This window comes from Rhinolophus ferrumequinum, chromosome 18 (genome assembly GCF_004115265.2).
Source record: "Rhinolophus ferrumequinum isolate MPI-CBG mRhiFer1 chromosome 18, mRhiFer1_v1.p, whole genome shotgun sequence".
Taxonomy (NCBI): domain Eukaryota; kingdom Metazoa; phylum Chordata; class Mammalia; order Chiroptera; family Rhinolophidae; genus Rhinolophus; species Rhinolophus ferrumequinum.
In genome coordinates, this window is record NC_046301.1 from 30,997,923 (window position 1) to 31,013,989 (window position 16,067).

The window sequence follows — 16,067 nt, forward strand, 5'->3', positions numbered from 1 at the left end:
GGCACCAGCTCCTTCTACCTGGCTTGTCACACTCATGCCTCCACACACAGGGGTCTTGCTGCTCACAGATACCAAATGAACATTTCTTGGCTCACAAAACCTTTTAAGTGGACAACGTCCTTCTGAATTTGGATACGTAAAATTGTGAATATCTAGAGGAAGCATATGGCTTTCGTTTTTCCAACTTTCATGATGCGGTTCATTAAACGGTGAGCTCCTGGAGGGCTGGGACCATGTCTCTGTCGTATCTGTGTCCCTAGCCCCCTGGCACAGAGCCTGAGCCACGTAAGGTTTGTGGAGTGACTAAATGAGCACATCTGATGGTGTTCTCCCACGTCATTGTATAGCCCTCTTCTCTTACATATGAATTACACTGTAGTTGCTATGGAAGGTACCTTACATCCCCAAATAGACTAAGTCACAAGTTGAGAAGAATAAATCCAATATTTAAAAACAAAAATCAAACACAGTATCCATAACCTTTCCAGGATCAAAAAGGGGTTTGAGCTATTCAGTCTTATTCAACAGCCATTCCATCTGCCACGTTATGAACTGGTGACCTCGGTCAAAGCACTTAGCAACTCTGAGCCTATTTCTTCATGCATAAGATGAGGAAAAATGCGACAGTGCAGTTCTTACAGGGTTGTCAGGATTGCCTGTGTCAGGCTCTTCTGATTTGGAAGACCCACTGGCTTACGTGGCCAGAGCACACCTGTTCTCCGTCAGCCAGCAGTTCACATCCCTCTTTCCCTTCACATTGGCAGTGCCCTGCCCCACTGCAGCAGCATTTTGTAATCCCACAAGGCTAATCTGCAACAACTTGCCTGGCCAGGGCCGCCTAGAGTCTCAGACGGGGGCAGGATCCTGAAGCCTGTCACCTGAGAAGTCTGAGTCAAAGTGACCACACCCCACCCTGCCCCAAGGTCTGCTCACAGGTTCCCTCCTTTCGTGGGGAGCCCTAAGCCCTCCTGGGACTCTGATGTCTTCACGATGACCTGACCACACCTTCTGCTGTTTCATCCTACAGCTTGTCAGTCAAGAGGAAGAGAGGCTGCAGCTGTCAAAAGTGGTTCAGGAGCCCAGGTGATGGCTCTGGGAGGACAGCTGCTGCAAGCACTTCCTTGCGTGCAAGGGCCAGGATGCCAGCTGCCTCCCTATGACTGGGGTCCCTGACTCTTCATCGGGAACGCTTATTTTTCATTTTCTCTTGTGCTTGGAGGAAGAGAGGAAAATGTACGGAGGGCTTTCTGTCAGGTATTTTGCTAGGTCCTTTTTTTTTTGTTTAATCCTACAGCTGCCACTCGAGGGAGACTTGAAACTAGGGCCCTGGGAGGGGGTCATTTGGGATCCCAGTGGCAAGGTGACAGTCATAGGGGAGGCCTAGGGAAGAAGTAGGGAGGAATTCATCCTGAAGCCCTCAAGCTGCGGGAGGAAGTCTCACCTCCACTGGTTACAGTGTGGGGAATCTGAAGAAACCCCAGGTGGGGGCTGTGCTCGCAGCAGTGCACCCGCTTAGACATCTTCATCGTGGGGTGCACTGCAGAGCACAGGTTGTCTAGCTGTGGTCTCTTCCTTCGCTCCTTCATTTAAGAGCCCCTCTCTACCTGCCCTAGACCTGAAGAGGGGAAATAAGACATCCAAAAGCCTAATACAGGGCCTACTTGGATGAGTCAGAGGCCCTACAAAAATTCAGAAAACGGAGAGATTGTTTCTGGGGGCTGGGTGAGGCAAGGCTGCAGAAATTGTTGATGACACCAGAGGCAAGCCTTCCAGGCTATTACGTAGAGAAAAGAAGGCCAGCAGGAGGGAGCAGGGCGGTGATACAGGAGAGCTGCAGTCACGACTGGAGTGAGAGACTGCAGGTGTGGGGGGACCCACAAGGCAGTGGGTGCAATGGTCCAGGAAGAATTCTTACAGAATGAACGGGATGAAGGGAAAGGAGGGATAGATCTGCGACTTGTGGGGGCAGGACTGACCAGGCAGCGGGTTCAAGAGGGAGGGAGTGCTACGTTGTGAGCTCCTACAGCAAAGACTTAGGACACTGATGACAGGCACTTATTTGGGTTAACTGTTGTCAACGACCCTGGATGTGAAAGCCAGGGAGATTGAGAGCACGGGGGTACCCATAGCAATAAAAGGGTACAGAAGGTAGCCTGGGAAGGATGAACAAGAGTTCTTTCAGACCTTTTGAATTTGAGGGGCCCCCCGATGGTTGGCGGGAAACGCAGGATGGAAGCTTGGGACTGACCAGTGGGGGACAGAGATACGGAGCTGAGAATTGTTCAGAAAGAAACAAAAGCATTGGAGATACTCTCACACACACACACACAGAGAATGTAGACAGAGGGAGGGAGGATGGCACCTGACAGAAACTCTCAAGGACTTCCTGTCTCTTTCTCAGACAACACTTACTTAGTTGATGGCGGGAGGAAGAGCCAAGGAGTATTCAGGAAAGGACACTCAGGAAAGACATTTTAGGGAGTCTAGGACAGTTGAAGGAAGAAGACGAGAATAGTCTGGAATAAAGCCCCTCACCTGGAGGAAGCCACGTAACTGGTAAGAATGGGGTGACCATGAGGACGCTGCCAGAGGCAAGCCTTCCAGGCTATTACGTAGAGAAAAGAAGGCCAGCAGGAGGGAGCAGGGCGGTGATACAGGAGAGGTGATACGTCAGCCAAGTCAGCCAAGGCACTTTGGTCCTGACCCCTGGGTTTCTCACGACCTCATCTTCCCCGCGTTGGAAGGCTGGAGTTGGAGTTTGCCTTCAGCAGTTTTACATTTCTTTAACAAGCGTTTGTTAATGTGTTTTTGTTCCATCCGGGTCCAAAGGGTGTCCCCTGGTTGACAGGTGAAGTCAGGCCACCTCCTGGACACCGCTCCTCGTCCTTCTACACCCAGTCCCCTCAGCGGATATGCTGTGACAGGAGGGATGGGGGCGAGGTGGGTTAAGCGGGAGAAGCTGGGGTCTATTTTTCTCACACTCCCCGCTTAGGCAGAACACATTTTCAATTCACCCTCTGTGGGGGAATGTGTGTATGATTTTGCTTATTTATATGGAGTTAGAAATGTTAATGGGAGAGATTTTAGTAGAAAGTCACTCCTCGGGTTCAAATCAAATAATGAGTTAGCAAAGTATTGCTTACAGCTTACTCCCCAACTTAGTTAACGTTTGCATGAATGCCACAGGGGACAAAACACCACCTAGCCACTGCAGAGGTCGCTCGTGGGTACATCCCACTGACAGTGTTCCAGGGTGTGGCACAAGTTGGTAGATCTTGTCCGTGAGTGGGCCCCGTAACAGATTCATCACTCAGTCCTGAATTGGCCTGGGCTTAGTCCAAAGTTGGGGCTTAGCAAAAGTTGTTAGAACAAATAACGGCTTCTCAGCATCCATGTACCTTTTCCAAAAAACAAAAACAAAAAACAATACAGGAACTACAAACAGAAAATTTAAGATGCAACACTTTAATAATTACAAAATTCTTCCTTCGGTTAAATAACTCACCAGTTTTCCTTAAAAGTCCACTGCTAATGTTTATACAAAAATTCAGCTCAGGAGGGAGGAAAGCTCAGTGAGCATGTCCACATTCGCCCACACGCTGCCACTGTACACAACACTCTGGCAGCCCAAACGCAACCCTGCTCCCACCTACCTTTTTTCACTTGCTCTCTCCCTGTCTTCCCCACCCCCCTCTCAACTGGTCCCATCAAGGCTTGGGCATGCCATGGTACTGTGTCCAATATTTCCTAACTAGACAGTATACTTTTATGCAATGAGTCTAGTCATCCTTTTTATGAGGACATGATACTAATTTGTTCACTATAAAATCGCACATTGGAACACTGATCTGACCTCCCCACCCCCACATGCTAGAACAACAGGCTCCAAACTGCAGTGGCTGCAGAACCCACGAGATCAACAGGGTGATGGTGGGGAGGTTCTTACTCAAATCAAATTCGGCCACTGCTTGCTGGTCCTGGATGAGGTCACTGGGATAGATTGTGCCTAAACATTTTTCTGATGCTGTTTCTAAAAAAACCAAAAAAAAAAACAACAAAAAAAAATCGACAGGTCCCAGCTTGTTGCTGCCGGAGTCAGCCAACAGGTGAGGAAGGAGAGAAGCAGAGATACGCACTGTGGTCTACAACCAATGCTCATTTTGGTTCCTCTTTCAGAAGCATCAGTATTTTCTGCAAATTAGAAGAAATTCTGTCTTTTTTCCCCCCACAGGCTGGCAAACAGGTGTTGACTTATGATACTAACCCAATTATTTCCCACCAACCTCTTGACCAAGTTGGAAAGGAAAACCCGTTGAGAATTTCTAATGTGCAGAGTATCCAAAAGTATTTTCTACAGCTCATATAATACTAACTTCAGTTCACTGTAAAACTCTTTAGTTTGCCAGCTGCTTTCAAATATATTCCCATTTAAAAGTACCAATGACATGTGAAGTAAGAGACTCAGCAACAGAAAGTTTTGCTCAAGACAGGTGAGATTGGATGTGGCAGGTGCAGGGAGACTGCCAAGAGCAGCCCGGGTTAGTGACCAGGGGTCTGAAGCATCACTGGCTCTCTGGGGCCAGAAATCTAGTTATAAAAATTGAAATTGGCTCTTTTACAAAACAGTTTATCTGTGCAAGGGGATAACTAACAATGGAGTTATTTACAGGGTGGAGGACTACATGAGCTGATTTATTTAACGTGCTTGGAATAGGGCCAGGCACACATGACTTCATGCAGTAATTATTATTATCTAGTAAAATTAACAGAAAAGTAAAGAAGGGTACTAATTAAGGGTAATATTTAAGAACCACTTCACTGGATACATCTTTTCCTGGGAACCTGCTTTCCCTCTGAAAACTGAAGGATGCCAAGGAAAGCACTGAAGAAAACAAATGTATTTTTACTGAGTGAAATAATTTCAGGGAAAAAAAATAGGATTCGCACGTTAACAATTTAAGAAACATCACGCCTATGAAGTGCAATTCTCAAACATATTTATTTCATTGTTTTAAATTGCATTTAGATCCAGAAAACTAAGTGGCTTAAAAAAGAGACATGTGGGGGAAATGAAAGCTGCAGATTTCTAGAGAAAATTAAGATTCTATGTCTTTTGAAGCAAATGGTCACACTGCTCTTTGCTGAGCATGTAATTTTTTTCTCAGGCTACCTTGAAATTCCTAAAATCATTCAGAAATTCTTTCTGCAGCCCATTGAAATAATGAAACTCACAGTCTACAGATTCTCTCTAAACAATCTTGCTGTGTTCCAATCTTGCCTTGGAATTCCCAACTCCAAGAGCTTCCCTTCAGGTCCTCCCTCCTCTCGTCTCCTTAGCCGGCCCCTTCATCCGACTTGACCTGGATGCATCTCACCTGCTTCCTAAACACCCACTTGCTTCCTCCTCCTGCACCCAATTCAATATATTCTCCTGGCTCCCATTTTTATTGATAAAGAAAGTTAAAGTTAATAAAAGGCAAAAAAAGATAAAAAAACAATCCAGTCAACATATATATATATATGTATATATATATATATACACACACATATGTATTACATATATATATTATATATATTATATATTGTATGTTTTATATATGATATATATTATACATATATATTACATACATAGTTTATATATTGTTTGTTTAAATATAATATATATATTATACACATATATTTAAAAGAGAGTTCTCTTTAGGTTTCATACTTTTCCACTCCTTTCTGGAACTCATTTCATGTACAAGATAGGACAGGGAGAGATACCTTGGGCATGTGTCTTCTGTGAAGAAAAGTGACTTTAAAAATCTTTGGTGCTTTATTTGACTGGACTATAGCCTGGGATTCCAAACCCTGGGGGCCATGATAAAACTCAAAAACTAGACCTCAGCCTCTGAAGTCATAAGAATTTCCTCTGTGGCTTGTGTTGTGTGTGATTTTTTTTAAACCAGTAACACTATTCAGAATTCTTAAGAGACTCAAACCAAACATTCTTCATGTATTTTCTCAATTTTAAGAATCTCGGGGCCATGCTCCATTTCGAATACTTGATCCCGAGAGTTAAAAATCAAGGGCAAAGGGTCATCAGACTTTGTGTGTGTTATCCGGTACCAATCTATAAATCTAGTGGCGAACAGCACATAGCCGGCACCGCCCTGCCGCACCCCCGCAGCTACTCTGACAGGTCTGTCAGAAGCAGGCCAGCCATCACCAAGATTGCAGGAGCTGGATGGGCAGCAGGCAACTAGAAAGGGGTCAGAAGAAAACTGGAACTGAAAGGAAGGAGGGAACAAGGATGAGGGAATAAAGAGGGGAGAAAGGACAAAAAAGAAAAGAAGGAAGAGATAAAGAGAACAAAGAAAGGAAGAGAGGAGAAACAAGCAGAGAAAACAATAGGGCTGGACCTCTAAGTTGTAAGCATGCATTTTCTTTTTCAGGCTGTGCCCCAAAGAGGGTGTGAGGGAGTCTGAAGTTATCTGGGTAACCAGCACACAGGGAGACGCCCGGGTGTGGCAGAAGGCAGTATAAACACAACAAGATGACACCATTTGGTTTGGGCAGGACTGAAAGGTATCTTTTACATTTATGTACTATTTATATACTTTTAAGAACTTTCAAAAGGCAGTCCCAGTTCACAGACTGATTTTCAGATAAAATTAATTTCCTGACCTCAGAGTCCCCGTGTTTTTTTTCTGTTTTGTTTTGTTTTTTAACCCTGTGAGGAGCTCCTGATTGTTATAAACAAGGCAGAGCCCAGTATGGAGGATTTGCCCTCCAGCACCACCAAACATCTGCTTGCCTGCTCTCCCCAGGACTGCAGGGCCTCCTGTGGGAGCTGGAAGGTTAAACTGTCCCCAGAGTCAGTTCACTTCTTAAACTTCACAGTCTTGGGGAGAAGACCTGAGAACACATGGGTGCCACAGCTCAGTGGAAGAGAGGGCATTAAAACAATTTCCCCATCGAAGCCGAGCCGAGCCGAGCCGAACCGAACTGAACCGAATCAAACCAAACCAAACCAACTCTCTAATTTGGGAATGTAATCATATAATACCTACTTGGCAAAAAATGTATGGTTGGCTATAGAACAAAAAGAATGATCTGAATCCAAACTATTGCCTCTTAATCCTTTAATTAGACTAAGTCCTTCAGAAGGAAGCACCATTCATTGTTACTGAAGGAAATCAAGAGCAAATACACACGTGCGCGTGCACACACACACACACAGCCTGATGTAGTCATACAAACACAAATGCACACTCATGCTGAAGGGCTCCGCGTCTGTAACGAAATTTATTTGTTTATGGAACCATGATTTGGAACAGTAAAAAGTTCTTTTGGGAATATGATTTGGGACAAATGTGGTGAGAGGGCGAGACGCAGCAACCCACGGGCATGTTAAAAGATGTGCACAAACTCTTGGGTGAACTCCGCTCTGACTTCAGGCCAAAGGTGTCTGTTTACCTGGCAGTGCCCTGACATCTGAGTGGTTGGAAGGCCCTGGCTCGAGAGAATTTTATTTGGAACCTTTCTTCTTTTTCTTCTTCCTTTTTACTGGTGTTTCATCTAGTGTGGCATCCACTGCTGCCTCAACTTGCTTCTGTAGCTTTTTCGTTTCTCTCCTTTTTTTGGACTTTGGTGGTATGTCCGGGTCCCCAAGTGGCCACACACCATCCACGCCAACCTCGGCAGAAGCATCAGAGATTTCATCCCAGTGAGGGTCTCCGAGCTGCTGCTCACCGTGGTCTCTCTTCTTCTTAGTCTTTGGTTGGATATAAATCTCCACATTTTTATCTTTCGCCCCTTTCTTTTTTTTTTTCCCCCTTTTCTTTTCCATTTCGGTCTCTGGCCCTGCTGCCGTGACCTGTGGCTTGTTCTTTAGCTCTGCCATCCGCTTGGCAAAGTACTCCTGGATGGTGAAGGCACTGGTCGTCGTTGTGGAGGTTTCGTTCCCCTCTGGAGTGGCGGGTCTGGAGTCATCCTAAGTGTGGGAAAAGAGTTAAAACCGATTAAGCATGAGCATCCTCATAGCGTCCAAGAGGACTCCAGCTGGAGCCACTCGCACTCGGCAGTCAGACCAGGCTGAGTGCCCAGCTTCCTTCCTCTTTGTTGACTTCTCCCCGCTCTGGTAGAGCTGAACTGCAAAGCATAGAACCAGGTGGCCAGACACTTTGGTTGAACACTACATGGGATGGTAGGTTGCACAGGCCAAAGTTTCCTTCAGAAGTTAGCTGGCAAGTCACCTAAGCGAAATTCTGAGCACACAGCACCTTTGCAACAATGTTGTAAATGGCGAGAAAGTTCTCAGTGTCCCATAAAAAACAGGCACACTGAAGTCCTGGGCCTTTGTGATTTTGTCAGACACCGTTTTAGCTCTGTTATGGATGACACAGGTCTCCGTGCACTGACCTAGAAACTCAGATGCAACATGTATACGTTAGTAACCCTTCCTATATAAGAGGAGCCACATGCCAGCCTGGCTCCTGGCGTGTCAGGGACACCTTTCTCCTCCAAAGGCAAAGCGTGGCTCCCTGGCAGCCACTCCTGGAGAGGATGCACCAGAGTTGGAAGTGCGTGCGTTCCATCCTCCACCCAGAAAGAACAGCTCAGCATGGGGAGCCCTCCTTCCCTGGGCAACGGGGAGGAGGGAGAAGCCCCCACCCCTGTGCAGACATGGGCTAGATCCTCATGGCTGTGTTAGTCTTGCCTCTAAATGGGAGGAATTACTCAGACAGCTGAGCTTAAGTGAGGTTTACATTTTCATTTTTAAATAAATACATTCCACTGGAAAGCTTGAGAAGCGAGAGAAAATCCCTAGTAGATTGGGACAAAAAATGAAATGCTGGTATCACCATATGGATTGCAGCTGGCTGGCAGTAAAGTGATGAAAATATCCATGTGGAAAAGGGAGTCCCTTCACAGTGAAGAATATAAGGACTATGCTTTAAGGAAAATCAATGCCGAGAATAACTTTGCCCACAGAGACTTGTACAATAATTAAGCCATTAAACAATAATGCTAAACTTAGGTTTTCATAATTGCTTGGCTTCCTCCTTCATATTCACTTATTCGCACAAGGAAGAGACCGGTTATTCAACCCTCTCATGTAGGGAGAGGGGGGAAACAGTTTTCTGAATAAATCAGTTTCCAAATTAGCATTCTACAAATTATTTTGAACTTGGCAGGAAAAGCTCTGACTTTATCACAAACCAACACATATAAATGGGCCGTGCATTTTCTTGATACAGAAGCACTCGAAAACCAGCTCAGTGGAATTAAAGTAGCATCGCATCTAAAATTCTGGCAGAATCATATTATATCAACGGACAATTGGGCTTTGAGTGGCCGCTGCCCCAGAGAGCTCACACCACAGGGAACCTTACGAACAACATCACAACTTATCCAATCAACACAAACCTTATTTTACTCAGGCCAAAAAAAAAAAAAAAAAAAAAAAATCACGTGGCCAAATTTTTAAAAAGTTCAGAACGTAAAATGCAGAACAGGTGGAATAAACTACCTGAGCTTTGGGGAAACGTTTAAATGTTATCTATCAGCATTCAATTTTGGCTGGAATCCCATCAGGTGCTTTTGAGAAAAATTTTAAAACAGCTGTCCCAGGAAACAAAAACAAGGTCACTTTGTCTTTCTGTTCCTCAAATGTTGAAACAGAGCTGAAGTGCCGTGTAGCAGATTGGAAAATCTCAAGACTCTCAGTTTGAGCCAATCCCAGTTTGATGGACAAGAAAGGCCTTGCCTTCCATTTAAGAGCACACAGTCACACAGAGACAGTTTCTGTGAAGGTGGCCTGTTTATGTAAAGTAGGTCTTACTTAATTTTGTGGCATTAACAGGAATTTGTCTTACGTGGGTCAACTCTTCTGGAGTGTACCTGTGTCTTAGGAACTCGAACTCAACTTACATCTTACGGCTCATTCCCTTTCTCACCTATTATTACTTCTGAATTCCTGCTTTTCACAGTTAAATCACAGGAGCTAATTGCTGGTATTCATCACATTTTTAATTATTAAGGAATACAAGAGCATTCTTGAGTCACTTGTTGAATTCAGAGGGCCTTTCTAAGCCCAGAAAATAACTAAGCTCATAATCAACTCCTCCAGTGATAAGGATTTTAATAACCATGGGCCACTGCACACCAAGCTTAGCAGAGCATGGAGACCAGCAAGAGAGGTGCCAGCACCTGAATGCTCCGTATCCCGAGGAGAGTGTACACAGAACAATGATCTGTTGGGGAGGGCCCTTTAATGCCAGGGCAACCACCCTCCCACACGACAGCCATGGGTCTGTTTTAAAAACCATGGAAACGAAGGAGGGATAAGTTACAAATATGATTCCAGTAGGAGCAAAGCCTAGGGCTCATATTCTACAAGCTCATAATTTATGATGTTCTAAATCATAAACCCAGTTTTACTACAGCGATTATAATCCCTGTTTCTATGTTCTTGGCCATGCATATAAAAAATGTACACCTTTCAAGAAAACTAATACTTTTCATACCTGGCCTCAACTTCACAGTGAACAAGCACTGAGAAAAGCACCAGTTACTTTTTTGTATTTTGAAATAGAGACAACTTGCATCTTCCCACATTTCCATTCAACACATAATACCTCAAAAACAAAAAAATCTGTCATACCAAATGTGACTTTCATTTGCTAACAGTGTTCTAAACACTAGAAAAATAAATTTACAAATAACTTGAAAACTTGCAGTTCCATACAAAATATTACCAAGGGCTATGTGGTTAACGAATCATCTTTACACACATTTGATTTAAGCTGAGAGATTCAGGAAATCTCTTTTTAAAAAAATGCCAGTCCTTGCTATTAACTACAGGAGGTCCTTTGGTAAATCCCATAACCTCTCTGGGCCTCAGTTATCTAGTCAAGTCAGATCAGTAGGTTAAAATAGGTGACTTCTAAGGTCCCTCAAAGGCCTAAAGTTACTGATCTCTGAAAAGACATTTGGCTTGGACATTCCTCTATGACACAGGTGAGCAGAGAAGGGATAAGTGAGGTGGTATAAGCAGGCAGCAGAGATGAGCTCGGTTCAGAGAAAACTATCACCCACTGTCAAGCCAACATGCACAAGTGACATCAATGCACCTACAGCCTGCCTGGAAAAAATGTTTTTACACCACCTGTAAGAAAGCATTCAGCCAAAGAGCAGATCCAGTAATACCACTTCAGAGAGCTGAAAGAGCCAAATACGAGTCTGTATTGAAGCATTTTTTAAAAATTTGTTTAAAAGGATCAACCCTATACAGAAGCTAAAATCAATAAAAACAAAAAACCTGGAGTGACTATTCACTGGAATATGAATTTATTTCAAACCTAAGCCCTGGAAATCATCCCAGTACTTCTAAGAAAGGTGGTAAGAAGCTGGAACTTTAAGAAATGACAATGTATCCCCATCTTGTAGTTATGGTTTTGAAGGTTCTCGTCTTATATGCCCTGGCTTGCAAACCTCCACTGATCCCTCACATCCCCTAAACGCGTGTCCTCACAAAGCAGAGCATGGGGGAAACGCTCCCGATGCTCTCTGGCTGGAACGGGAAATGTGGTGGGCTTCTGGAATGAATCACCTGGCAACCTGTCCCTTGGCTTTTATGCCCGCACAGGCTAAGATTCTGTAAGTCCTGCTCAAATGCCAAGAATTTTAATAGCTGTGTAGTAACAGCATATGCAAGGAGAGATGTAGGCTTTTACTCGGGTACAGCGAAGGATAAAGGTGGGAGAGTCTGTATGAGTGGGAACGAGGGCTCTGCCTGTGGCAACCCCCAGCTTTTTGCTGACAATGGTCTCCTTCTCACTCAGCTGGGGCAGGGACATGTCACACGTAACCATGTGTGTCCAGGACCTAACAGCATACCTAAGATGAAGAAGCTTTTCAAAGAAAGAGTTCAGTGGATCAGGAGGGGAAATGGTAGTAAGGCAATTAACAAAACAGTTTTAAAAATCCCTCCCTGGATTTGTAATATATCCACTGTTTAACTCCCCTTTCATAAATTAATAACAAAGACCCAAAGGCACAGTTAGACTCCTGAAATATTTTCCATGCTTTATAGAAGCTACTCTTTTGAAAATACAAAATGAGACAGTTTCTTGTGTTGTTCTTAAAAATGGTTTCACAGGTTAATCTTGTCTGTTCTCAGAAAACCTCGGTCTTCTCATTTCTTTCAGAGCCAATGAAGGTATAGTATATGTTAAAAAAACATTTGATGATCAATTTTCTCAAAGGATAGCTAGGGCCTTCATTTCTACCCGACCAATAAATATTCTGGGGGTCAGAACGCGGGAGGACCTGTTCCCCACTTCACAGAACCTCCACGTTTAGTTTAAAGCCAGAGGAGCCCTTTGAGATTGCTCTGCTTTATCACGTAAGGAAAGTTTACCCAAAGGGACCACAGCTGGTGCACTGAAGAAAGCAGCTGTCATGGCTTGGATGCTTTTAACGTGCCAGTCACTCAGTATCACACATCATCTCATGCGACTCACAGCACCAAGCAGAGGCATCCTCTCCATTTTACAGAGGTAGAAACCAAGACTGAAAGCACTTCACGGGCAGAAGGTCTCACAACAGGAGCTGGCAGCAGCGGGATTTGGCCCCAACGCTGCCAGCCACTACGGCATCCTAACTTCCAGCCTGCGTCACCAGGCTCACTTGTCCCTGTTCCTCTCTTTAAAAATCATACTAACACTGAAAGATACATCAATTGGTTATGTAATCCAGGGACTAAGGTCCACGCTCAACTTTATGAGGGCAGAAGTTAACTGACGCAAAAGCGTCGTAAGAAAAAAAAGTTACCAGAAATAGATACTACTTTCTAAACAGAAAAAAAATTCTTATTATGTAGCTTGTAATTCATATAAATAAATAAAAAATAGCCTAAAACCAGGCTTAAGAGTTTAATATCCGTCAAATTAGCATGTCAATTCACTTGGCCAAGTGGCACTATTTTAAAGCAGGAAGTAAAACCCACGTCCGTCCAACCTTCCACCTAAACTAAGGAAACTGAACTAAGGGAAGATGCTCCTGGACAGATGCCGGATGACCGCCACCAGGACACTTCCAAGACAGACAGTGATCACTGGGTGTGACAAATCCATGGAATGGATCGCAGTCCAATCCACTGCGAACTTGCTGTGTCTCAGGTTTCTCTTCAGCAAGAGGCAGGTTCAAGTGATTCATGACTGTGTATCATGTGCCATAATTAGAGCTGGCGAATCTTAAAGCCTAAACCTATCTCCGGCAATGCTGAATCACCACTGAGATTGGGGGTCAGGTGGGGGTGTTGGGAGAGGGGATGCAAAGGAAACAAGACCTCGCAGAAAGAAATCCTTAAAATATCAATTATAATACACCACAATCATTGCAGCTACCTGAAAGATGCCCCAAACTATGCATGCCAACTTTTCTCAAATGTCTACCGAATCTGAGTTTGTTCTTTGTTTTTTTTTAGGTATTCTCTCCAGAGGCTTTGCAGCTCAATGAATGATCTGCTCAAGCTCTTCTGGGTTCCTCTGTGTTACTTAAACACCTGTACTGAGAGGGGTTGCCAGTAAAATGCCCAAATAAAGAGGATTCTCTATTATTCTCATTAGAATGTTGTTAGTATTTTTTGGATCAAAAATTTAGTGAGGTGTTTGGGGCAGATGCACCATAAATATAAAATCTTACTACTTATCACTTATAATAAGCATATCAAGCCAGGGATGGGGTTTCAAAGGCAAAACCTTTCAGCTCGCAGCCTTTGTCATATGTCACTGCTGATCTTAAGGGACAAGATGATTGAAGCCTTTTGATTTCCACACTGACACAGAGATCATGTTGCAACAGTAATCCTTCCACGTACTATGTTCACTGAAAGACAAAGCAGACACCAGAGCTCAAGGGTAATGGATTTAGTGATTGGGGTTATTAGTGCTGGTATCTGCTGCCTGTAATACACAACGCGCACTTCCACACCAGCCTGTTTGGTGTCAGCCCGCGTTGGATTAGTCTGGGAAAAGTTAAGAAAGCGTGGTGAGTTGTTTGAAAGAATGTGTTGTGTCTTTTCAAAACTTTTCAGCAGGACAGTTCTGACAAACACCAATGATGTCTTGACGTACTCCTGGGCGGTAGAAACTACACCCATTCACTTTGGACAGAGAGAAATTCAGGTACGAAGTGATTTCATGACCCACCAAGATTAAGGAGCGCTGGGCTGTGTGTGCACTGAGCCCTTGGCCGCCAGGAGGGATGGAAGGGGCTGGTGCAGTCACCTGCGACACGGACTCCTATGTGCTGCCAGATCCCGTAGGTTTAATCAGGTGCTTCAATTTCTTGAAGATCATGTGCAAAACTGCCTCCTTCAACAAGCCTGATCCCCTGTGGAACACCGCTCTTACTTACTTCCTATGACTAGCAATTAGTTACTTCTATTTTCTGGTTTTGTATAATGTGCTTTGTAAGCATCTTCCCAAGGAAATGTTAAGTTCCCTGAGGACAGAGACAATTTCTATTTCATTTTTATTGAGCATATCCTTTCTAATGAGGAACAACTATATGGTGAGGGCTCAAGGGTAGCACAAAAGACATCGAGCCCAAGCAGATCAAGGCTGGGAAATGCTCCCACTGAACCCTAAGCTTTGTATTTGTTGGCATAGATTTGTCTGCAAGCCAGGCAGGGCTAGTGACTAGAAAAGGCTTGGAAGGGTAGGAAGGAAAGAGAATCAGCATTTTACAGTGTATATTCTCTCCATCCAGACAAAACCATTCACTTCTAATCAAATGCCACTGTACCTCATAGCGCAAACTGCTTCTCGATCTATTACAAGGTACATTTGAGTGCCTTTTGGTGTAAGCAGCCGGTGACTCCCTGTAGCCTTAGCTATGTAGAGGATCTCAGTCAAACAATCCATACATTTCTTCTCTGGGCTAGTATTCCGTGTTACCACGGTCTCCTTCCAGGAGATAAGTGAATTGGAAACAAGTGAGGTGCTGTGATGTACGGTAACTGCCGCGTTCGTTCTGTGGGATGGGCTGAATACAACAACAAAGCAGCCTGCATGGGTGGGACTGTTCTCACCATCAAAAGGAAGCACTGGAGAGCAAGAGAGTTCTCCAGTTGGGCATATCAGAGGCAAAGGTAGGAGCTCATTCCAAGAAGACAAACAGTTGGATAAAAGTTCCACCAGAAGCCACCCGGTACCAAGTCGTTAAGCTTCAGCATCTCGAGCTGAAAATACGACCTAGCAAAGCTCTGATTCTAGGGAGTCTTCAGATGGCATTGCTTCCAAAGGTTAAGCGAAGCAGTGGCCGACACTGGTAGTTAGAAAGCAGGAATTGGGCCTTGAAGTCAGTGTTTCCTCTTTTGTTTTCTATCGCACCTTTTTGGTTTCCATACAATTGAAAACATTCAGTGTTTTACTGATAAAGAGCTATTTTTACACTCTCAAAAAGTTTATTCAAGTGTGAAATATTGTGTTTTTTTCAAGATACCTATCACTTGCATCTGGAGTTAAACACACAGCCTTAGTAATAACCAGCCTTACGGAACCTGCCTGGGAAACACAGTCACTGTTAGTTAGTTTAGCAAGCATCGCGAGACTTACAAAGAAATACAACACGCCACTGACTGAAGGGAAATTTTGATTTGAAGTGGGGTTTAAAAATCCAAAATAGAATAACAGAAGTAGAATCACGCAGCAACTCAATGTGTGTGTGTAGGGGGCGGGGGGTGTATGCACTTGCAAACAGGTCCTAGGGCCTCTTGGCATGTCTGAGGAGCCCACTCAGCAGGATTTCCTGGAGGGGTCTCTCTAGAACTGGGTTGGCAAACTATGGCCTGCAGGCCAAATCCAGCCTGCTGCCGATCTCTGTGTCCCTCGTAAGCTAAGAATGCTTTTTAAAATGGGGGGAGGGGGTATCAAAAGAAGACTATTTTGTGACATGTGAAAATTATGTGAATTTCAAATATCAGTGTCAATAAAGTTTTGAATTCCATCAGTAAAAAACTTGTGGAAATTTGTTTTCTCTCTGCTATACAAGTAAACATAAAAGGTGTTAAG

The 16,067-nt window shown here is 44.2% G+C and overlaps 1 protein-coding gene across 1 annotated transcript in view; it reads right to left on the reverse strand.

Moving 5' to 3' along the window:
• Positions 1-7,251: 7,251 nt before the first annotated feature.
• PINX1 (PIN2 (TERF1) interacting telomerase inhibitor 1) overlaps positions 7,252-16,067 on the reverse strand; it is a 74,711-nt gene continuing 65,895 nt past the window's right edge. The window contains exon 7 of the mRNA XM_033133376.1: positions 7,252-7,978. Coding sequence (XP_032989267.1) covers positions 7,514-7,978 — 465 coding nt within the window. The 3' untranslated portion in view covers positions 7,252-7,513. The remainder of the gene's footprint in view (positions 7,979-16,067) is intronic.